The 23,458-nt window shown below is 54.0% G+C and overlaps 1 protein-coding gene across 1 annotated transcript in view; it reads right to left on the bottom strand.

The window, feature by feature from the left end:
- LOC116760834 (protein-arginine deiminase type-1-like) overlaps window positions 1-19,384 on the bottom strand; it is a 30,890-nt gene extending 11,506 nt beyond the window's left edge. The window contains exons 1-9 of the mRNA XM_032646296.1: window positions 19,293-19,384; window positions 7,562-7,742; window positions 6,410-6,479; window positions 5,696-5,757; window positions 4,002-4,119; window positions 3,790-3,915; window positions 1,640-1,812; window positions 1,388-1,491; window positions 217-340 (exon numbers count right to left, since the gene is read on the bottom strand). Coding sequence (XP_032502187.1) covers window positions 217-340; window positions 1,388-1,491; window positions 1,640-1,812; window positions 3,790-3,915; window positions 4,002-4,119; window positions 5,696-5,757; window positions 6,410-6,479; window positions 7,562-7,742; window positions 19,293-19,384 — 1,050 coding nt within the window. The remainder of the gene's footprint in view (window positions 1-216; window positions 341-1,387; window positions 1,492-1,639; window positions 1,813-3,789; window positions 3,916-4,001; window positions 4,120-5,695; window positions 5,758-6,409; window positions 6,480-7,561; window positions 7,743-19,292) is intronic.
- Window positions 19,385-23,458: the final 4,074 nt, after the last annotated feature.

Below are 23,458 nucleotides of genomic sequence, written 5' to 3'. Positions count from 1 at the left end.
GAGACACTGGGGCGACGCAGGCAGTGGCGGGGGGGGGGCGTTCCCCTAGACTGCAGCCCCCCACCCTAAGTCCTGGCACCCAGGCCGGCCTGGCTTCTCTAGGGAAACGGAGGCCAGTAGGAGCCTGCGCAGGCCAGCTTTCCCAAAGCCAGCGTAAAGGACGGGGTTCAAGCCTCCCGGGCTGCCCTCTTCTCCCGGGATCGCTCCCGCACCCACCTGGATCCAGCGGTCATTCTGATTCTCAGTCCAAGGGCAGACGATCAGCTTGCAGTTGGCTTTCAACACCAGGTCAGATATGTCTTTCAGAAACTTCTCATTTGAGCCATTGGAGTCTAAGACACTGCAAAACAGAGGGAGAGGGGAGCGTAATAATGACTGCTGACTGTGGCCTTGGCCTCAGGGCCGGGAGGCAGGGGATAGATGGGGTGGCCTTGGTGCGGTCTGAGCTAGGCCCCGAGTGGACCCTGGGCACAGGGGTTCAAACCCAGTGTCTGCACTAGAGAGATTCATGGGCTAATGACAGAGACAAATAATGTCCCCAGATCACATCAGGTGGCAGGTGCAAGGGGAGGGACAGGCCCGGGACTGTGGAGCCCAAAGGCAGGGCACCATAAGTCCTGGAGAAGGTGACTGGGGACTGAATCTCACTGGTTAAGGTGGTAGTGAGGGGGCAGGTAGCCCCATCTCCTCCTGTTTCTCACAACTGGCCTAAACAAAGGAGTCAGGGTGGTGTTAGTGAGCAAACAGAAAGAGTTCCCTTCTGAACACCTGGGCCCAGCTCAGCAGAGCAAACCTGTTTGGCCACACCCTTCCTGGCCTTTTGACTTATGTTCCAAGTCATCTATGGCCCTTTCCAGTGGCCCGACCTCTGATGCAGAGACCCGGAGTAGCCTTGCCAATCCAGGTTCACCTGCCCATCAAGGGGCCTGACAAGGATTCTGAGAGATGGCAGAAGGACCAGAGACCCGGGTTGGGCCAGGGCTCACAGAGGAGCTTGGAGTTGGGGTCCCGAGTTCTCTGCAGGCCCAGGAGTACACCCACATCTGAGCAAGGCTGGGTCTCCTGCAGCTGCTAGCAGTCTGAACGGGGCCTGGCCCCACTGCCTGGAATAAATCCTAGATGTTCTGGGGCTGCTACATGCAGGACACGGTAGGGCAGGTGTGCTGGACTTGAGTCATTGACCTCAGCCAGGGCCTTAGCTGCTCAGAGCAGGTGGGGCTGACAGGCCCAAGCCAGCCTGCTGCTATCCTGTTCCCAGCTTGTGTCCGTGGGTGCCTGCAATGAATCCGTCCAGTATGAGTGCAGGGCCAAGCCTGGTACGGCATTCTGTTCCTATCTCTATGAGTCCAGAGACGGCGGGAGAGCTGCAGGAGGGGCGAGGCCTCACCTGCACACATACAGCTCCAGGGGGCACTGGGTGTTGGGGGTCATGATCCAGGGGGCCATGCGGAAGGTCACGGTGTCTGTGAAGTAGGGCACCTCAGGCAGGGTCTGGGGGGAAAATGAGGACTCAGTGGGCCCTGCAGGGAGCCCCATCAGGCTTCAAGACCCTGCAGCCCCCAGCCTCCCAGTCCTGGAGCCTCCATGCTGGTCCCTGAAGCCCCTCATCCCCTATCACGGCCCCCAGCGCCATACATACCTTGGTGTCCACCAGGCTGACGCTGAGAGAGACCAGCCCCAAGAAATCAGCGTCGGGAAAGGTGAGCCCCTCCACGTAGAAGTTGATCTTCTGTTCCCCCGGACGCCGCTCCACTTCGTAGTACAGATGCTGGGGCCCCAGCACCTGCTTGTAGTCTGAGAGAGAATTCCCACCTAGGGGGAACCAGAGTCAGCACCGGGGGCCCAGTGCTGGGACAGGGGTGTGGGGCTGCGAGGATGTGAGGACAGGAAACCCAAGGCCAGGAATGTAGAGGCAGAACCACCTTTGTGTTAGATCTACTTGGACTCCTCCAGCTCTGCCATGTGCAAGCTGTGTGACCTCAGCTCAATGACTCAACCCCTCTGAGCCTCAGTTCCTCATCTGTAAAATGGGCTAATATTACATTTCTCGTGCGGTCAGCGTAAGCTTTAAACTAGATAAGGAAGTAAAAGCAGCTGGCACAAAAGATGAAAACAACCTAAATGTCCATCAACGGATGAATGGATAAACAAAATGTAGTATGTCCATATGCTGGCATGTTATTCATCCATAAAAAGGAATGAAGTATTGATACATGTGACAGCACAGATGAACCTTGACATTATACTAAGTGAAAGAAGCCTGACACAAAAGGCCTCATATCGTATCATTCCATTTGTACGAGATGCTCAGAATAGGTACATCCATAGGGACAGAAAACAGATTAGCTGTCGCCTAGGGCTGGGGGTTGGGGGATGGGGAGTGACTGCTAATAAGTACAGGCCTTTATTTGGGGATGATGAAAATGTCTTAGAGCTAGAAATTTTGTGGTAGTTACCCAACATTGAGAATGTACTCAATGTCACTGAATTGTTCACTTTAAAATGGTTAATTTGGGGACTCCCCTGGTGGTGCAGAGGTTAAGAATCCGCCTGCCAATGCAGGGGACACAGGTTTGGGCCCTGGTCTGGGAAGGTCCCACATGCCGTGGAGCAACTAAGCCTGTGCACCACAGCTACTGAGCCCGTGCTCTAGAGCCTGTGCGCCACAACTACTGAGCCCACGTGCCACAAATACTGAAGCCCACGCGCCTAGAGCCTGTGCTCTGCAACAAGAGAAACCACTGCAGTGAGAAGCCCGCTCACCACAACGAAGAGTAGCCCCCACTCACCGCAACTAGAGAAAGCCCGCGCCCCTCAACAAAGACCCAATGCAGCCAAAAATAAATAAATTTATAAAAAAATAAAGTAAATAAAATAAAATGGTTAATTTTATGTTATGTGAATTTCATCTCAAGTTTTTAAAAAAATCACCTGGCACATAGTAGTTCTGGCCCGTAGCCTTTTCCCCTCCCCTGAGGGTTGTCTGGGAAGCGCCACCCTGGCACGCTCTTACAGCATGAAATGTTGTCAGCTCACTTACGGAGACTTTGCTTATGTTCTGGTATCACAGTAAGTGTTTCCAAGCTGGACTCCTGGGTAACCTTCCACCACTGGAACATTCTGGTCCCTGCCAGGCTCATTTAGCTGGGACAAGTTCTAAGTCAGTTTGAACAGAGGAGGATGAAGAGGAAGAAGGAAGGGGCAGGAGAGGTCTCTTGTGATTTATGAAAATGAGTAAGGGCACCTCGGGGTTAAGGATTAGTGTTTCTGCCAGGTTTTTGTTGTTGTTGTTGTTGTTTTTAATCCACAGACTTTGATTAATAAACTGTCAGAACAACTGGATTCTGAAGGCAAGCCTGGGCCTCAGCTTTGCTAGTCCCTGCCTCCACCCCACCCAGCCTGGACACTGCTGTTTTACATCAAGAACTCATTCCATGCGAACCGACCAGAGGAAGGATGGGCTCAGGAGAAAGGGCAAGGGTAGTGGAAAGAGGGGCTTTGGTGCCCAAGAGACTGGCTTTGAATGCTTGCTCCATCCCCAACTGGTTGTGTGACCTTAGGGCAGTGAATTCACATGTCTGAGCCTCAGTTTTCCCCTCTGTAAAATGGGTCTAGTTTGGGAACCTCTTTCTTGGGCAATATGTCGTGTCCTGATGGAGTGGCTGTTTGTAAGTGGTAGTGAGAGTTACAAAATGATGATGGAAGGAGGGAGAGAGGTGGATAAGAGAAGAATGGTTTGGGAAGCAGAAGATGGAGCAGGGAGGGAAGAGATCCCTCCAGGCCACTCACCCCTAGCGCAGAAGACCCCCATTCTCCTGGAATCGGAAAACGGCACGTTCAAGACCAGCTTGTGGCTGTCAAAGAGCTCATCAGGGCCATCGCAGCTCAGCACCATTGGGGCCATGTCCTGCAGGTCTGGAGAGAGGGGTGCCCATGAGACAATCTTGCTCCATCCCACACCATCATCCTGGACAACGCCATACACCCCTTCTGTTGCTCACCATCCAGTGATGTCAGCTGGGTGCTGGTGAGGTCGATCTCCCTGGACCTGAAACTATCCCGGTCACAGTTCACCAGCAGGACAGCCCCATAGCCCTCAGGGCCCCAGCGCCAGGTTTTCTGTGGCAAAGCAAGAGGCCTTAGGATCAGTGGGACCCAGGGGTCTCTGAGAAGGGGTTCTGGACATGGCTAGAGCTGTCTGCTTTGTTAACTTGGAGACTTTTGCATTCTGGGTTTGCTTAAAGATTTATAGAGGGATCATAGATTTGGGGAATGGAGTTCCAGGTCCCTACATCCAGAGCCACTCCACGCTTGTGCAGTGAACAACTTGAACAACAGCTCCTCCCAGCCATCAGACTGGAAGAGGAAGGGTGATGGCGCCAAACCCAGAAATGGCCTTTGCCAGTCTGCTGAGCTTTGGTCCGGCCAGCAGACTAAGACTGCCTCACCCTGACCTTGATGGGGCTGGAGAATTCCTGGGAGACTCTCCCCATGCCAGTCCTCTCCTGGGGCCAGTCCCACAGTTTTCTCTGACTTTCACTTGAGATCCTGCAGGCCCTGCAAGATAGTCTGAGCAGAGAGGTGGGGAAGATGGCTGGAACCCTGCCTCTGTGATCAAAGCTCTTCCTGACGTGCTTCTCTTTTTTTCTTTTAATTTATTTGCTTATTTATTTTGGCTGTGCTGGGTCTTAGTTGCGGCACACAGGATCTTTGTTGCAGCATGTGGGATCTTTAGTTGCAGCATACATACTTCTTATTTGCGGCATGCGGACTCTTAGTTGCAGCATGCATGTGGGATCTAGTTCCCCGACCAGGGTTGGAACCCCAGGCCCCCTGCATTGGGAGTGCGGAGTCTTACCCACTGGACCACCAGGGAAGTCCCCTTCCTGACGTGCTTCTACTTTATCCCCACCAGACTCTGCAAGGCAGGGCTTATTTTCCCCATTTCACAGAAGAGGGAAAAGAGGCTCTGGGGTGTGAACCCCAAGTCACATAGATGGGATTCAAACTTGGGTCTGGGGGACCTCCCAGGACCACTGCTAACTTACATGGCACTCTTGTTCACCCCTCTGGGTAGATGCTTCTCTGTACCGGGACCCAAGACATGATTTATATCATAGGCCCCACCCGCCACCTTGCCCAAGCAACCTTGTGCAGTGAACACTCTGCTCAGCCATCCGTGGCAGCCCTACCCCATCTTGTCCACAAAGTCTTCTATATGATTCAGGCTTCCTCTGTGGGGTCTTTCCCTGCAAATCATATCTTCTACCCTCCCAGGATGGCTTTCAGATACATCCGGTGGGATAATGCCTTGAGCCCACCCCATCTTCATCTTCACTCTTCAGGATCTGTCAGTCACTTGACAAGTCACCTACCATGCTTGGGGGTCCAAATACAGCCCAGGAAATAGAAAAGGCCTCAAGAAAAAGAACTAATCCCAGTTCTAAGGCGGCACAAGAGAGACCCAGAGAGGGTAAGCTGTTTTCCAGGAGTCACACAGCATGTTGATCACACAGTGTAAGTTAAGGCCCATTCATGCTGATTTGGGAGTCCTCAGATGGCTTCCCTATACTGTTGGATACCACAGACCCTAGGAATCCATCACCCTTCTGGAGGAAGAGCCCACTCCACCCCAGGACCACCCCCAGGTTTGCCTGTCAACCCTGCCATCTTGGGGTAACCAGGAGAGTCCCACCTTGTCGCCGTGGCTCCTCTTCACCTTGCCCGTGCGGCCCGTGTCGACGTCGAGGGAGATGTCTGCAAAGAGATGTAGAGGGACAACAGGGCTCCCCAGGCCCACCCTCGCACCATAACGTCCAGGTCGGGGCAAGCTTCGGCCCCTCCACAAGCCCTTGGGAAGCAGGAAGCCCTGTTCTGGGGACCACACCCAACACCTGAGAGGCCCTTGTGGCAGCCCCGTGTGGTTCTGGGTGTTGGAGGGACCCAAGGCTCTGACTCTTGAATTTTTGACTCATCTATGTGGGCTGAATTGCTAGCTCTTGGGGGCCCTGACTCTGGAGGTCGGGATCAGGCCTGAGGTTCTAGGTGCTGGTTCTGCAGTCCTCAGGGCCAGCTGCCGGGGTCTGGCCCAAGGTAGCATATGGCTCTCCATGGTTTAGTGACGTCTTGAATTTCCAGTGAGTGTGATAGGCAGACTCTGGATGAAGGAGGTACTGTTCGTCTAGCTGGTGACCCATGGGCAGTGCAGTTTCCAGATTCTTATGGCCCTAAGTATGGCTGGGACTCCACCCCTGAGGCTCTAGAGTGGATGAACCACCTCTGAAGAAGCCAAGCTCCTCGATAGGGGAGGAAGATGTCCATGGACCTTGCACTTGGGGGCTCCCCTAAGACCCTCAAGCAGTCAGCATGGAGGGGTGGATGTACGGAGAGCCAGGGAGGTGGGACTTACCGGCACCAGTGAGGTAGAGTACGCTGTGGCCCAGGGCAGCCTTCTGCAGCCCGAAGTAGGAGACTTGCACCTGTGGGGACATGGTCAGCCCTAAGCCAGCACGGTCACCCCTTCAGAAATGGCTGTGACAGGGGCAGTTAGGGGACACTCCGGCGGCCCTGCTTAGAGGTAGGGGAGGCATGGGGGTCCCAGCTACTCCCTGCTGCCAGCACCCGGCTTGGATCCAGAGCTCCCTTCTCCAGCTGGAGAGGCTGTGGATGCCTCCTCAGCTCCCAGGGCTGGGCTGAGGGGCAAGGAGGGCCAGATGGGGTGCAGGAGGATCCCAAAGGGAGCAGCTGGACCCTCAGGAACCCATGGAGATGTCAGAGAGAAAGAATGAGGGAAGGGACAGCTGTCACTAGGGACAGGCAAGTTATTCAACCTCTCTAAGCCTCTGTTTCTTCATCTGTAAAATGGGAACAATGACCACCCCCCACCCCCACCCCATAGTAGCAGCCCAAGCTCACAGAGCTTTCCCCATGCCCTAGAACCCATGGCCAGGGCTCCACCCAGGCCATCTCAGTGAGCCCCCAGGATGACCCCAGTAGATGGGGCTCAGAGGTAGGATCTGAGCTCCAGGGCCCCTACTCTCAACAGCTGCACAGTCCCCACCTTCTTGGTGTCGTTGGAGAAAAGGCTGAATCAAAGAATCAGGGGTCACTGTGTATGTGGTGGGTGCCTGAGGGTGAGTAAGAAGGATATCCTCTGTGAAAGAGAAGGCTTCCTGCTTCCTTAGGCGGGAGACACACACCCTGGGATGTACCTGTGTCCACGTGCATGCATGTGTGTATGGGTGCTGCCGAGAACTCCTGTCTGCACAGGAGTGAGGGGCTTGTTTGGGGTCTGTGCGGAGCTGTGTTAAAGCAGGTGTTTGTGAATTTGAGGGGGTGAGCAGGAAGGCTGTGCTTTTACGGGAGCACTCGTGTATGTGTGCGTGTGACGTTGGGGCATTGGGGTGGGTTTGCATCTTTTGGTGTCTGTTGGGTTGTATCAGGATGTGTCGCGTGGATGTGGGTGGCAAAGCCTTGTGGGGTTTGGTTGAGTGGGGGTGATGTGTGAACGGGATGTGCTTTGTGGGGGGCTCTTACCTTCTGTGGGGAAGTAGCCTCTTACCTCGAGATCGTTTAAAGCCTTACTGGCTGTGTCCACAGATATGATCACGTCCACGCCGGCATTCAGGGGCCAGTAGGCCTTACCTGTGGGCTCTGTCACCCGTGCTGTGCTGTAGACCGTGAAGACCTCCACCCCGGGGCTCCCAGAGACACTGAAGTTCTCAGCGCCCTTGGGCACATCGCTGATAGAAAGGAGAGAGGAGAGCATCCGGGGGCTCAGGAGAGAGACCAGTGGGGTAGTGGGCTAGGGCTACCCGGCTATGCAACAGCACCCCCTAACAGCTGGAGTGGGGAGCGGCGGGGGGTGAGGGGCCCACTGGCCGGGAGACCAACCTGGTTGGGCCCCAGGGCTCCATCCCAGCTCTCCACTGATCTCCACATGACCCACCCTGGGCACGTCGTCCCCGGGCCTCAGTCTCCCCATCTGCAACATGAAGGGCTTGGAGCAGAGCAGTGGCTGTTGAGTTCTGTTTTAGTGGCAGAGCCCTTTCAGTGGACCTCACGTGGAACCCCAGACAGAAGAAGGACAAAAGGGAGTCGGGGGTGGTGCCGAGCCACGGTGTTTAACCCTTCCACCCCCACCGTGGCCCCTGAGGCTCCAGAGAGCAGAGACTGAAAACCTCTGGACATCCTCAATCCCCCACCTCCCCCAAAGCTTCCTGCTTTTATGCTTCCGAATTCTCTAACCCAACAAGAAATCCATTTGAGACCACCTCTCACCTCCTCCACTGCCACCCCTGCACCCACCCAGAGTGCTGAGCAGCTCCTTAAGCCCACCTGTGCCCGCTCCAGTCTGTTCCCCACTCAGAACAGATCACATTGTTCTCATGCTCAAAAGCAACGGTTCCCATCACACACAGCGAAGTCCTCACGATGGCATAAAAAGCCCCTCCCGATGTGCCCTCTGCCAACCCCCGGGAACCTCCTCCACCCCACTAGGCTCAGTCCTCACTCACTCTGCTCAAGCCACACTGACCTTCCTGACGTTCCATGAAGCTGCCAGGCTGTCCTGCCTCAGGGCCTTTGCACTGGCCGTTTCCACTGCATAAAATGCTCTTCCCCCAGATATCCACAAGGCTCACTCCTTTACCATCTTCAGGGCTCTGTTTAAATGTCACCTTCTCAGTGAGCAACCCCCGCCCATCACTCTATTTAATGCTACACCTTGTCCCACCTTCTCCCACACTCTCCTTATCCCTGCCACTCTGCTCTGATTCTTTTTTGTTTGTTTGCTTGTTTGTTTTTAACATCTTTACTGGAGTATAATTGCTTTACAATGTCGTGTTAGTTTCTGCTGTATAACAAAGTGAATCAGCTATATGTATACATATATCTCCCCACCCCTCCCTCTTGCGTCTCCCTCCCACCCTCCCTATCCCACCCCTCTAGGTGGTCACAAAGCACTGTCTGCTCTGATTCTTAATCATACTGTTAGGTATTGTCCGTCTCTCCTGCTAGAAGGTCAGGGAGTTTTGTCTGTTTTGCTCATTGCTATCTCCCAGCACCTATAACAGTGTCTGGTGTGTGGTCAGTCTCATAAACACTTGTTAAATGAACGAATGGATTCAGTTGCCCCTGGTCTGCAGGGGGATTCAGGCCCATCTGCACCCAGTGGTACAGAACTTGACTGAGGCCATACCCTGCAAATTTCTCCCCATCTACCTGATATACCGCATCCACCCAATACTTCAGAGCTCTGGGCTCCAGAAAGGGGGATCAGGAAGCCCTCAGTCTGCCAGGCCCCAGCCGGGAGCACCCATCTGCTGGGCCTCCACGCTACTTCTCAAGTCACCAGCTGCTTCCAGCCACAGCAGGTAGGGGCCAGCCTTCCTGGGCCGTAGACTCAGAGGGGATGCTCTGCAAACTCGGGCCACAGGGCACCAGGAGCAAAGTCAGCAGGGCCTCTGGGGGCGCTTGTCCTTCTTCAACCCCTGAATAAACCTGAGCTGTGTGCCTCCCTGCCCCAGCCCTGCGATGGGCCCCAGGGTTCCATGAGGCATTTGGCCATGTGGAACACACACCCTGGAGGGGAAGTCGGACGAGGGAACTACATGTCAGGGCTACCCACTGCCGTCCCTTAGGACAGAGCCATCAGCCTCAAGGCCACCACCCAAGGTCAAGTCAACTTGCAAACGTCCACCCGACTGCAAAGATGCCAGGCCCAGAAGGGTCCTTTGATACATCCTCCTGCCTCCATCGTTTCCTGTATCCCTGAGAAACCACCCAAGTATTAAAGCCCCTGGAGAAACCAGACACCCCTTCCAGATCCCTGCCGTGGTCACTCAGTCCCCACAAACAACTGCCCCCATTGACAACGGTGGTGATGGTCGTAGTTACAACAGGCCCAAGTTCCACTCAGGACCTGGCTCTCTGACGCACATCATGGCCCCATAAGGCAATTATTATTCTCGTTTTAAAGATGAGGCTGGGGTGGAGAGGGGCCCCTGAGCCCTGCAGGCTGCTGGCAGGACCCACAGGTCCTCACCCCACCCCTGGCCTCACGGTCCTCAAGAGGCACTTTCAGGCATCTTCCCACCTTACATGCCCTTTGCCATTGTTTAGTCAGTTGCCATAGGAACCTAAGCCTCCCAGACTTAGAACCCCCATTTTCCATCTCCAGACTCAAAGCTGTCTTTTGAACATCTCTTTAGGGTGTCTAACAGGTTTTTTACATTTAACATGTCCAAAACGAAACTCTTAGCTCCCCACTTCTGCCCCGTCCAAACCTGCCCGGGTCAGGCCACAGTTGCCCCATCATCGGATTCATCCTGGCCTTCTCTCCTTCCCTCGAGCTCACATCCAGTCACCAGTGAACCCTGTCAGCTCCCCCTTTACAGCATCACCTGCTGACATTCACGTCTCTTCCACGCCTAATGCCCTGGTCCAGGCACCAGCTTTCTCCATGTGGATTTTCACAATAGGCTGGTCCCCCTGCTTCTTCTCCTGCTGCCCACGATCTGGTCTCAGCACAGCAGCAGAGGGATCCTCTTAACACAGAAGCCATTCAGCAACCCTTCTGTTCACAGCCTTTCCCCGGGGGCCCTGCAGTCTGCGCGGAGTTGGCTATGCCCTCCTCACTCCTGCAAACCCAGCTCCTGTTCTCCCTCCAGTTGCCAAGCTCCCTCCTGCCTTCGACCCTTTGCACTTGGGTTCTCTTCGTTCACAATGTTCAGCTCCCGAGCCTCCGCTGGGTCCTCCGTGCCTCATTTCCTTCTCAGAGGTCTTCCCTGACTGCCCTATTTAAATCTGTGTGACATGGGTGACACCATGAACCCCACACTCCCTAACCCCATGACCCAGCTTCATTTCAACCCATGGCACTTGTCACCTGACATGTCATGTTTATTTGACATGTTTTTCTATTGCCTGTCTCTCCTGTTTCTCCCTCTAGAATGTGGGGAATTTTCCCATTTTACTTTCACTAAAACTACTGTCATCTCAGCACCCAGCGTGGTGTCTGGTGTGGGCAAGGGGTACAAGAAACCCCTGTTTTATGGATGAGGGCAAGGCAACCCAGGAACGTGGAACTGTACCCGAGCAAGAATCTATGGACCAGGCTTCCCTGGTGGCGCAGTGGTTGAGAGTCCGCCTGCCGATGCAGGGGACACAGGTTCGTGCCCCGGTCCGGGAAGATCCCACATGCCGTGGAGCGGCTGGGCCCGTGAGCCATGGCCGCTGAGGCTGTGCTTCGCAACGGGAGAGGCCACAACAGTGAGAGGCCCGCTAAAAAAAAAAAAAGAACCTATGGACCTTCCCGGGACAGACCCCCCCCTCCACCATGTCTTCTGCCTGCCTCTTGTTTGTAATTTTAGCCTCCTAGGCCTTCCCCCAAGTTCCAAAGAATAAATTTAATCAGAAAAATGAGAAAATGCAGAAACAATGGAAAAGAGCCAAGCAAGACAAAATAATAATAGTTTAGCCATTAAACAAAGTCAAGGATCTCGAGTTCCTCCTCAAGGGCTATGGATAATATTGTGAGCCACATCCTTTGAGCTCTTTTGCAGATACTGAAGCCCCCACCAGGTGGAAGAAGTTAACTGCATGCTGCCCACAAGCACAGAGACCCCAGACCGGTTGGAACCAGAAGGTTGATGATGTTGACTCCCAATTACCTCACCACCAACCAATCAGAAGAATGTGCACGAGCTGATCACACACCCCGAAACGCTGTCCCTCTTTTTTTTTTTTTTTTTTTTTTTTTGCGGTACGCGGGCCTCTCACCGCTGCGGCCCCTCCCGCTGCGGAGCACAGGCTCCGGACGCGCAGGCTCAGCGGCCACGGCTCACGGGCCCAGCCGCTCCGCAGCATGTGGGATCCTCCCGGACCGGGGCACGAGCTCGTGTCCCCTGCATCGGCAGGCGGACTCTCAACCACTGCGCCACCAGGGAAGCCCAATGCTCAGCTTTTGGTGCCTCGTCTACCCCTCACAACAACCCTCGCAGGAACCCTTGCTGTCCTCATTTAGCAGATGAAGAAATCTTCTCAGAGAGGTTAAGTAACCTTCCTGGTAAAGGATGGAAGGAGCAGCAGGTTTGTCTTCTATATTATGCTGTCCCGCTGACTTGAAAATGAGTGTGTGTGCCCTGAGCATGTCCCCGGCGGGGACCGGAGGAAGGAAATAGTCAGGGAAGACGTAGGAAGGAAAAAGGAAAATGTTGAAACTTTGCAACACAAGCGCTTCAATGTGATCCCTTGGGAGCCGGCAGGATGTGGGGCACTGAGGCAGGAGAGCCCTCTTCCCCCTCCACGCACCTGAAATTTGCAGGGGTGAAGTCAGTGCAGACCAGGAAGATGGCACCCATGACCTCTGGCCCCTTTCTGCCCTAAGACAATGAGACTGTGGAGTATCTTCATAGGCCTTGGGTGAGAGAGGGGTCTCAGAGGCCATCCTGGCCAGCTCCTTGCCCATCGCAGAACTCTGTGCTTGAACGGGCAGCTCACTACCTTACAGCCCTCTGTGCTTTGACAGCTCAGGTAATTAGAAAGCTTTTCCTTTTACTTGGCTGCAACCTGTATCCAGAAGCTTCCTCCCACTGGGGCTCCACAGGCCACACCTTATCTCAACTACTCGGAAGTTGACCACCTGGTCTCTAGGGAGAAGAGAAACAGCAGTCATGGAGTCCCTCCCCTGCTGTCCATCCTACCTGCTGCTTGGATACCACCAGCCCCTAGGGACGATCTCAGGGGTCAGGGGACCCCTCTGCCCAGCCTAGGGTCTGGGCAGGGAGGGCAGGATGGGGCTGACCCCGCCTCCAGCTAGGGGAGTAGGTATGGGGGTGGCGGCAGAGGACCAGGTTGCCCTGGAGGCTTGTCCAGGGCATTGTGCTGGGGGAGAGGTGAGGGCAGAAGGGAGAACAATGCAGAACTGGATGGAAAGGCTGAGGAGCAAGCTGGCAGGCAGCCCTTGAGCAGACCAGGCCAGCCAAGCCTGTGACTCCCCCTTCACACTTGATCAGCCACCTGTCTGCCCAGAGCCCCAGAGGTGCCACTCTCCAGGTGTCCCGGACTTGATGTTCCCTGGACTGAAGCCACAAGAAATGCCCTGGGACCAGCCAGCAGGACCTGGCAAGTCCTCTCAGGTACGACCAGGTCTGTGGTCGCTTCTGCCAGGAGCCGAGAACCACCGTGGCCAACAGTCCCACGGAGCTGGCCAGACCCCCACAGGCTCTGGCCCTAAAGAACGTCAGCTCCGGGGAGCACATGGAGTCCTGTTACTGCTGTTGGCCGCTCCGCCTCAACATGCATTTCCTGAGCACCTACTGTGCCACGCTGGGCACCAGGAAAGAAGAGATGAGTCACCCCTGGCCCTGCCCTCATGGCATCCACCCAGGTCAGGGACATCACGGGCCCCAAAGTACTTTTTACTCCATTCTGATTCCATCCCTACGGCCCCTGTTTGCTGAGCAGAGCAGTTATTATTCTTCTCCCCGTTTTACAGATGATGTGAAATTCAGAGGGAGGTCACATGCAGGGCGACAACGGAGAGCTGAGATGTGACCCCACTCAGGGTCTGACTCCAAAGCTCATCCTCTGCCTTGCCTTCACCCGCCCCTCGCACCAACCCAACAATGCAGAAAATTCCCCAATAATGGGCTCTCTTGGGGTTGAGCTCATAGAATTTGCGATCAGGCAAACCTGGGTTCAAATCCCAGCTCTGCCATTTGTTGGCTGTGTGACTTTGGGCAAGTCTCTTGACATCTCTGTGTCTCAGTTTCCTTGTCTGCAAAATGGGGATCGTAGTAGTCACTACCTCAGAGGCTTGTTGTGAGATTTAATTGAGATAGTACAGCAAGCACCGTGAGCTGAAGATGGTGCTGTCACCATTGTCATCACTGTCACAAGGGGCATGGGGAGCAGGCAGACCCTGGGAAATAGGATTCTTCCATCTCCCTTCACTCTCAGACCTGACCCCAAACCCGGTTAGCGATGCAATTGTTAGCGTCCACATTCTGAAGGTTTTTTAGCTCCCAGACTAAGATGGGAGCCCCTCGGGGGCGGGGGTGGGTCATATAATCTCCAGGTGTCTCAGCCCAGCACAGAGCTGAATAAGGAGCGGGTGACCAGTAACATTTGTCAAGTGACCACAGAGAGGCAAAGGTCACAGAAAGCTCAGGCCCCCGTGTGGCTTCCTCCTTGGTCCTCCCTGGGTGCTGGCTGTGGCCGACAGAGGTTGGGGAGGGCAATGGCTGACATCACATCACAGGCAGACCCCACATCACAGGCAGGGATTTTCCCCTAAGTGTAGAATCACACAGGGTGTAGCTATGTCCTCTCCCTCTTTCCTTCCTTCCCAGAGATAAGAATCACGGGTGCCTTATGCCCTATCATTGCTCAACTAAGGCCACACCCAGAGAGCCTGCAAGGAGGGCCGGGCTGGTCAGGCCTTCTTTCAGTGGACCCCTGCCTGCCCAAGGATGGGGGCTAGAGATGGGGGGTGGCAGCTTTCCACCCCGGGCCTTCCCAGCAGAGGCAAACAGGAGCTGGGGGCCAGAACATCCTTAAGAGAAGAGCCCTGAATGGAAAGTCAGAATCATGAGTCACTTCTCCCCTCTCAGCCTCAGTTTCCCCATCTGCAAGATGGGAAATTGTATGGCTGTGCTCCGTGGATTATGCAATTCTCATCTGTAAAATGGGGGCCAAATTCACAGGTACAATTAACTGGCGATATTATCCTCATCTAGCATGGGAGGAAACAGGCTCAGAGAGGCTAAGTAACTGGCCCAAAGTCACACAGCCTGCAAGGACCAGCCTGACCCTAACTGGTGGTTATGACTGGTTACCAGCCATCTTGTTCTCTGCAGTCATCGAACTGACTCTCAGAGGCCCCATCCCAATGGAGCTTCCTCCTCTGGGGCCCAGGCCTTCCTTCTTGTCCAGGTCCGGAAGCCCCAGCCCACCCTTTCACTACATCTGGCAGCGTGGCTCAGACCACACCCTCTGCAGGATCTTCCTGAGGAATTTCTGGCCTTCCCTTTGCCCACTCTCCCAGCACAGCAGTGGAGACCCAGGTGGGGGTATAGGCAGGGTCATAAACGTGGCAGGGAAGGTGTGCTGGAGAAGTGCTTGGCAGGGCTTCAGGTGGCCTTGGTCTCAAATGCAGAGTGACTGGGTTCTCTGTTCTGGGGCCCAGGGTGCATTTGGAGACCCAACTCAGGTCTGTACCTGCTGCGAGGCCAGGCTCCTGAAAAGTTCCGGCAGGTCCCAGCTCCCTCGGCACCCACCCCTGGGTGGCAGCATTTGGAATCGCCCCCACTGCTCCCGGCCCACAGCTGAGGTCCCCCTCCTGGGCTCCCCAGGTGGCTGATGTCTTTGGCTGGGTGTGGATTTGCCAGTTCCTTCCAGCCTCACCCCCACCTCCCATACGTCTTTGAGCATCAGAACCACTTGGCAGAGCTGAACAGCTGCTTAAAAGCCACAGCAAAGGGAATGGAAGCTTCTCTGGACATAGCAAAGGAGAGGACAACACATCACAGGGAAAGCATTTTGGGGGTCAAGGAGGCATCTACATCATGGGTGAGCGATCACCCCTCCATTCCCTGCATCTCAAGTCTTCTCTTGGGGTCTGCTGCCTGGCCCCGGGCCGGCCACCAAGAGAGGAAGGCGGGGATTGGGGGGAGGAGAGAGAAGTAGAGTTGGAAGTGATGGGAGCAGTAGGGGGAAGAGGAGGCAGTCAAGGATGAGGAGAGGTCCCAAGACCAAAATGATGGGAAGGAGAAGCGGGGACAGGGAAGGGGCTATAGGGCCAGAAGAGGGGAGGGAAGAGTGACTGAATGGATTCCCAGGTCTCAAAATGGGAGTTAGTTAGCAACGAGGACCAGGGAGGCAGGGACATCTGTAGACTTAGGGGGCGTCTGACCTCTGGTACCCTCTCTGATGCCAGTATTTTACGTTTCAAGAACTCACACTGCCCCATTTCACATCCAGATCCTGTAACTCCCTGGCCTCTCCTGGCTCCGTGGACCTTACAGGGGACCCCGGCCTCATAATCTCCAAGAACCCTCGAATCTAAACATTAACATCACTTCCAATGAAGGAATGCGATACAGCAACAGGACGGAACAAGTAGGAGAGGAGATCCTCACGTGGCTTTAAATCCAGGTCCCAGCCCGGCTCAGAGCCTGTCACTCATCATGAATTAGTGTTGGCCTCAATCCTGTAATTATCCCTGAGGAGCACAATTATGTTTCATTGTACTTCTTCGCAAGTTAAAAGCATTAATTTACTTAATGTAAACATCAAGTATATATAGATCAGGACTACCCTGGTGGTGCAGTGGTTGAGAATCTGCCTGCCAATGCAGGGGACACAGGTTTGAGCCCTGGTCCGGGAAGATCCCACATGCCGCGGAGCAGCTAAGCCCGTGCGCCACAGCTACTGAGCCTGTGCTCTAGAGCCTGCGAGCCACAACTGTTGAGCCTGTGTGCCGCAACTACTGAAGCCCACGAGCCTAGAGCCCGTGCTCCACAACAAGAGAAGCCACTGCAGTGAGAAGCCCACGCACTACAATGAAGAGTAGCCCCTGCTCACCTCAGCTAGAGAAAGCCCACACACGGCAACGAAGACACAAAACAGCCAAAAATAAATAAATAAAATAAATTTATTTATTTATAATTATTATTTTTTAATAAATTCATTTTTTAAAAAAAAGAATATATAGACCACAAGTTTTACAACTCTGTTTTGGCATTTTGGGTTTTTGAAATACAGGGAACCCCAGAAAAGAGAAGTGGTCTGGGTCTTTTCTCTGGCTCATCTGAGAGGCCCTACAGAGACCCCATTCCCTGTGCTCCTGGAATTCCAGTCATCTTGGATCTAAGAGTCTATTTGGCTTTGAGGCTTGTGTAGGGCTGGGGGAGGCTTAGAAAAAATCCAGGAGATTGTCCCTAGCCCCACCCAGCCAGCCTTCTCCTCCATCCCTAAGGATAAATGTTCATGTGATCTCCAGCCTGGGGCTCTGATTCTGGCCTCTGGGCAGCCAGGGAGCGCCAGGCTGGACGGCTAATGGATTCCCCATGACACACCCCCTCTTTTTTGGCATAAGTCCTCTGGGAACCACCTCCAAGAAAAGGACAGAGACAGCCAGAGCTATCCGGCCAAACCCAGGGGGTCGCGGTGGAGAGCTAGCCCACTTGGGTGAGGGTGTAGGATCTGCAGTGCATGCTGAGTCAGGGGATTTCTAAGGTTCCTTGGGCTGGGACCCCCTGGGGCACACAATTACCCCCAAATAACCAGCCTAGAGAGCACATGGGGGAATTAATCACATCCCATGACTCCCACACGCCCATCTCCACTGGCTCTGGAAGGTTGGGAGTCTGGGCAGCTCAGGTGACCAGCACAGGTGACCCTCTACTGGGGGGCTTCCGCCTTCTACCAGCAAGGCCAAACAGAGGCCCCTTGCTCGGCCTCAGCTGGAGCCAGGCACCTGGCACTGGGAGTGGGAAAGCCCCAAGTTCATCATCAAGTACAGCCCCTTCATCCTAGACAGCCAAGGCCCTGGAGTGAGCTTCAGGCTCCTCTTAAACCTTCCCAGGTTGTCAATACACGGCCCCCTTCCTCCACCTGTCTTGACAATTCTACGTCAAGGTCCTCATCTAGGATGAGGACCCGAGTCTGTCCAAGTCCAGAGTGTGGGTGCTTTACCGCCACGCTAAACTGAATAGGGAGCTCAGTTCATCCTGCCAGGGCCCAGAGAGGGCCAGCGGCTTGGCCCACGCCAGACAGCAAGTCAGTGGCAGAGCCAGAACCGGAACCTAAGTCTCCTGGCTCCCAGTCAAATGCTTCTGTCCTCAGTCAGCAGCACAACCTATCATGTAGGGCCTGAAGTTCTGAAATTACCTTCCAGAAATAGCCATCCCCTGGGATGAGAACAGGGGTCCGGAATCGGGAAGATAGGGGCTCACTAGAGACCTCTTCCCTACTTTTGATGTTAACGCGGAGTTACCAGATAAAGTACAGGATGCCTAGCTAAATGTGGATTTCAGCTAAACAGCATTAAAAAAAAAAAAAAAAGTACGTTCCATGTAATATACTTTAAAAAAAAGCATTTTTTAAAATCTGAAATGTAAACTTAACTGGGTGCCCTGTATTTTCATTTGCCGAGTCTGGCAACCGTATGATAAAAGGGCAGCAGAAAATGGGATCTCTGTTAGCCACCCAGATGCAAGAGAACCAGCCCCATGCCAGGGCCCCCAGCATGACTTAGAGCCGAGGTCTGGCCTCCCAGGGCTCCTGGCTCTCCCTCCCCAGCCCCAGGCCACTGCCCCAGAGAGGGAAGCAGGGAGGTCTTCTGGGGCAGAGGCTCCCCTGAGGCCAGGTGAAGCTGGGCCCAGCTCAGATCCCACCTTATAACAGACCTCAGCTCCCACCTACTCTGGGAGGGAGACTCCCACCTTGACTGCCCCCTGCCCCCTGCCCATCCGATCCAGTAGAGATGGAGCTCATAGAGAGTGTGTTGAGTTGGAAAGAACCCCAAAGACCCCCAAAACCAACTTCCTCAATGGCCAGGTGGGGAAACTCACACTGGGCCAGGTCCCTGGACCTCCATCTGGGTAAAGCCAGGCCAGGAAGTATTGGGACCAACAGGGGAAGCTAATGCTTCCACTGCCCTGAGAGGTGCCTTCAGTGCCATAATCACCATCATCCTCCTGGCAAACACAAGCCCCAGGCTTGTTCCAAGCTCTTTTCCTTTATTAAAAAACACATTGAAACATAAGCCCCAGGCTTATCCCAGTTCTTTTCTTTCATTAACACATTGAATCATTCCCTAACCACTCCATCTTGATCCCAGTCGCCCCAGCTGGCCTTCTAGGAACGAGCTGCATCACACACAGTGCCCCTCCCCACCTCAGAGAGATGGGTCATTGGCAAGAAATTGAGGGCAAAATCGGGGGAGGCCAGTCCTGTCCCCCGTCTTGAGCGACAACTCATTCTGATGCTCCACACAAGTTCCACTGGGATGTCAGAACGCAGAACCCAGACCCTAAAGTCTGGCCCCAGGGCTCAGAGCTGGAACACTCATCCAGGAGCTTGAGGCCAAAGGCTTGACCCTGGTGCCAGGAGCCAGAGCCCCAAGATGGACCTGATATCCTAGTCCCTCTGCTCTGCTGTCCAAACAACCTCTTGTCAGCATCCTCCAATATGCCCCATTCGTCCACCAGGCGCCCACCCCGTTGCCGCGGGTCCTCCAGCCCAGCTCAGCCCTTTGCAGCCAGGTGGGTGCTTTCGGCTCTCACCTGTAAACATCCACGTATGTTTCGATTCCCACCACACACACAGCGTAGGTGGGCTTCTTCAGGGACAGCTGCACAGCTCTCTGTGGGGCCATCCTGTCCTCCAGGCTCCAAGCCTCCGTGCGCCCTGGCTTCCTAGCTCCTCTCCTAGGCACCTCGTCTCCAGGAAGGAGCGTGAGTTATGAAGTTTCGGTGTTTTCCTCCTCCCTTTTATTTCACACTATGACCTGATTAGCCTGCCTGAGCCCGGTCCCCACCTCCATGCCCATCCCTCCTCACTTGGGCCTGTCAATCCAAGAGGCTGAGGGAGGAGGCACCCAAGGCGTCTCTGGGGGATGGGGAAGCGGGAACCCCTGGTGGAGCAGGGCTCAGCTGTCAACAGAAGACAAGCTCCCCAGCAGCCCCCATCCCCCTTTCTCTAGCTTCACCTCTATCCTCAGACTCGCAGTGCCTGAATCCACACGGTAACGATGTCAGCATTTTCTGAGGGCTCTGTGCTGGCTAAGTGGCTTGCAGATCTTATGTCATACATTAAGGGATCAGTTAGCACATAAAAGCACGGTGCAATCAGACTGTTCCGGCTCTGCCACTTAGAACCTGTGATCTTGGCAAGTTCTTCAACCTCTCCATGGCTCTGTTTCTCCACGGAGAAGATGGCAGTTGTAGCCGTGGTACCTGTTCCACTGGGTTGGTGTGGAGATTACATGAGCTACGTGTAGGAGGGTGAGCACAGTGCCTGGCACCTAGTATTCACTAGAAGAAAGCCTGGCGACTATTACTAGTCTCCTCATTTTACAGGAAGAGTCTGTATGAGGGGACACAGTCCCCACCTCCAGAAATGCCCAGCCTGATTAGGGAGATGGGAAACACACAAATGGCACAGACTTTTACTTGGTTACTTTCGATTTCGAAGATCTTTCTGGAATGATCCTTCTTACTGCCAACATACCTGATTGCAAGTGTTCTTGATCTGCAAAGTTCATTACACCCAAAAGCACTGAGGCGGAGTCTACGTTTGCCACATGGATACGGAACCCAGCAAAACAGCACTTCAAGGATGCTCAATGATTTTGTTTCCATCACTCTCACCGCTCCCCATTAACCAGGACCTGAGCCATTTTGTTTATCTGTAATGTAATGTGGAGTGTATAAAACAGGTTCCTGAAGAGCATGTGGGGATATTCCCATTAGAGAAGGATGGATGGATGGGTGGGTGGATGGATGGGTGGGTGGATGGATGGGTGGGTGGGTGGGTGGATGGGTGGATGGATGGATGGGTAGGGGGTGGATGGATGGATGGGTGGATGGGTGGGTGGATGGATGGGTGGATGGATGGGTGGGTGGATGGATGGGTGGATGGATGGATGGGTGGGGGGTGGATGGATGGATGGGTGGATGGATGGGTGGGTGGATGGATGGGTGGGTGGGTGGATGGGTGGGTGGACAGATTGGAAAGAGAGAGGAAGGCAGGTTGGTGCATAAAGAGCTGTCTGCAAAGATGATGATGATAACGGTGGTGCCAATGGTGATGATGATGATGGTGATGATGATGACAGGTGATGATGAGATGCTAGCAAACGCATCCATAGCCCTCACTGTGTGCCAAGCACTGTTCTAAGCCCCTTCCGTGGATTTACTTATCTAATCCTCACGACAATACTAGTTGACGGGTACTGATTAAGCCTGGAATACCAAGTTCAAACGGACTACAGCCTGGGTGTGCAGGATGTGTCTTTTATGGGTCGTGGGCAGGGCAGGGGCCTGGGCAGGTCATGGTGTCTTAAAAAGAAAGGTACTCAGAGCTGGAGGAAAGGAGGAGGCAATAGCAGAGAGTGGGCAGAGAGGCTGAGAGGAACACAAATATCCCCATTTTACAAGAAGAAACCGAGGCACCGACAAGTTAAAGACCCTCTCAAGATCCGTAGCTGGAAAGTGGTCACGCCAGGACTTGAGCCTAGGCCATCTGACCCTAGAGGGGCTTGTACAGTGGAGGCCTCTACCTGGGAGGAAGAAGAGCATGTCCTTTTTACCTTTTCTTCGTGCTCAGTTTTTATAAGCAAATATTTTTACCTTTGAAAAAAATTAAGTCTCTCTTGGAAGAAAAATAAGAGTTTCCCGCTCCCAGTCTCCCTGCCCACCCTCTGCAATTTGCTCCCTTCCTCTAGTTTCTTCTGGTTCTGAGAACACTTAAGACACCAAGACCTGCCCAGACCCTTGCCCTGCCCACAACCCACAAAAGGTACCTCCTGCACACCCAGGCTGTGGTCTATTTGAACTTGGGATTCCAGACATGATTCGTCAGGTCTGGGAGGAGGAGGGGTGGGGGAGCCAGATGACATCATGGCCCCTCTCCCTTCTGGCAGGTAGGACACAGCTGGGTTTACCTCCAAACACAGCGCTGTGCAGGGGCAGAGGCCTGGGGGTTGCTGGGTGACCATGAGACTCCAGCACAACTCCAGGACGTCCCTGGAACGACCCAGGGAAACTGTAGCAGGGAGGGGTTCTGGGGCTGGTGCTACCATGCCTAGCGCCTCATTTTCCCCATTCTTCAACAATTTTTTTGAGCACCTACCATGCGCCGGGCATTATTCTGGCACTAGGGATACAACAGTGAAACCAAGTCCCTGCCCTCATGGGGCACACAGAGTAGCAAGAGGGACAGAGAATAAGCTGCGAGGCTAGAGAGGGGGATGTCAGGAGGTGGTGAGGACAAACAGAGCAGGGTACGGGACAGAGAGGCTAGGGGTGCTGCTTTGATCAGGGAAGGTCTCCAAAGAAACGAGCCTGGGACAGAGATCTGAAAATGAGACCTTTGTGATCTCAAGGGCTCTCCCAACCTCTGGGTCATCTAGGATTCCATTCTCCCTGCTCCAGTCTCCCTGTCCACAAAGCAGGGCTGTTGATCGAGCTCAGAGTTTCCAAATGCCTTCAGGGGTCAGGCAGATAACATGTGTGAAGCTACCAAGTACAAGACAATAGGGACAAGTGGCAACTGTGGCAAAGGGAATAGAGCCAGCTTTGCCCAATGTATTGAAATTCAATGTTTCTTAAAAAGCAGAACACTATGGCTCAAGCAAAACTAACTCATTTGTAAGTCAGACCTGACCCTTGGGTCTTTAGTTAGAGACCCCAGCACTGACTGTTTATGAATTGCTGGGTAAGGAGGGTATAACTCTGGTTGGGGAGGTCATATGATGCCCACGGGGATAAGCTACCTGGGCCCAGGTGAGCCTTGGCACCATCGGGGCATGGAACCTGCCTGTCTCGGGCCTTATGACCAGTCAGAGTGGGCTCTGAGCTGTTCGCGTGATAGCTGACACCAGCTGTGGGCTCTTCCACTCTGGGGGAGCCCCCCCGCAACACACACACACAGAGTCTGTGCCTGAGCTTTCCTAGGACAACAGTGGAGGGAGGGAGGGAGGACCTGCAGAGCTTAGCTCCTAGACACCCTGCCCTGTGGCCTTTCTCCATGCCCCACACCCCTGAGCACCACGGGGACAGTTCCCTCTCCTTTCCAGAATCCTCAGCTTCAAGCTGGAAGGGTCCCTGGAGACCATCAGACCAGCTCCTCCATTTTCCAGTTGGGTGAGCCAAGGCTCAGAGAAAAGCAATGACATCCCTGAGATGACATAGCAGTCACTGGATCCAAGGTTTTCCTTCCTCCCTTCATTTCTTCATTGAAAAAACATCTATTGGGCACTTTCTGTATATAGGTGCTGTTCTAGAAATCAGAGTTCTCACCACCTGTTGAGTCCTCTCAGTTTCTTATATGGACACACCCCTCTGGGACCTCCCAGGTCACCCCCAACACCCTTCTGTGCCCCTGATACCCAGAGCAGGATCCTGGACCCCCAGGTGGATGGAGGAAGGGCCCTGAGGGCTCTCGAAACCACTAGGTGGCATTTTGGGGGTGCTTTGAGAAGCCCCGGTTCTTTATGTCTCAGAGCAGAAAGAATTCAGCGAAAGGCAAAGTGATAGATAAGAAGTGATTTATTAGAATAGGACGCTTATGAAGCTGACAAGCGAATGGGCAAGAGGGTGCCACGCCCCAAGAAGTTAGTGGGCTACAGTTTTATAATCAAAGGAAAAGTGGGGAGGAGGAAATAACCACCTTCTTCCTCATTCTTGAGCAGATGTCATGCTTCCATCATCAGCTCCTCCTCCAAGTT

The sequence above is a fragment of the Phocoena sinus genome, chromosome 1, assembly GCF_008692025.1.
Source record: "Phocoena sinus isolate mPhoSin1 chromosome 1, mPhoSin1.pri, whole genome shotgun sequence".
NCBI classification, from domain to species: domain Eukaryota; kingdom Metazoa; phylum Chordata; class Mammalia; order Artiodactyla; family Phocoenidae; genus Phocoena; species Phocoena sinus.
Note: the sequence above shows the minus strand (reverse complement) of the source record. Positions and strands in the feature narration are given on the sequence as shown.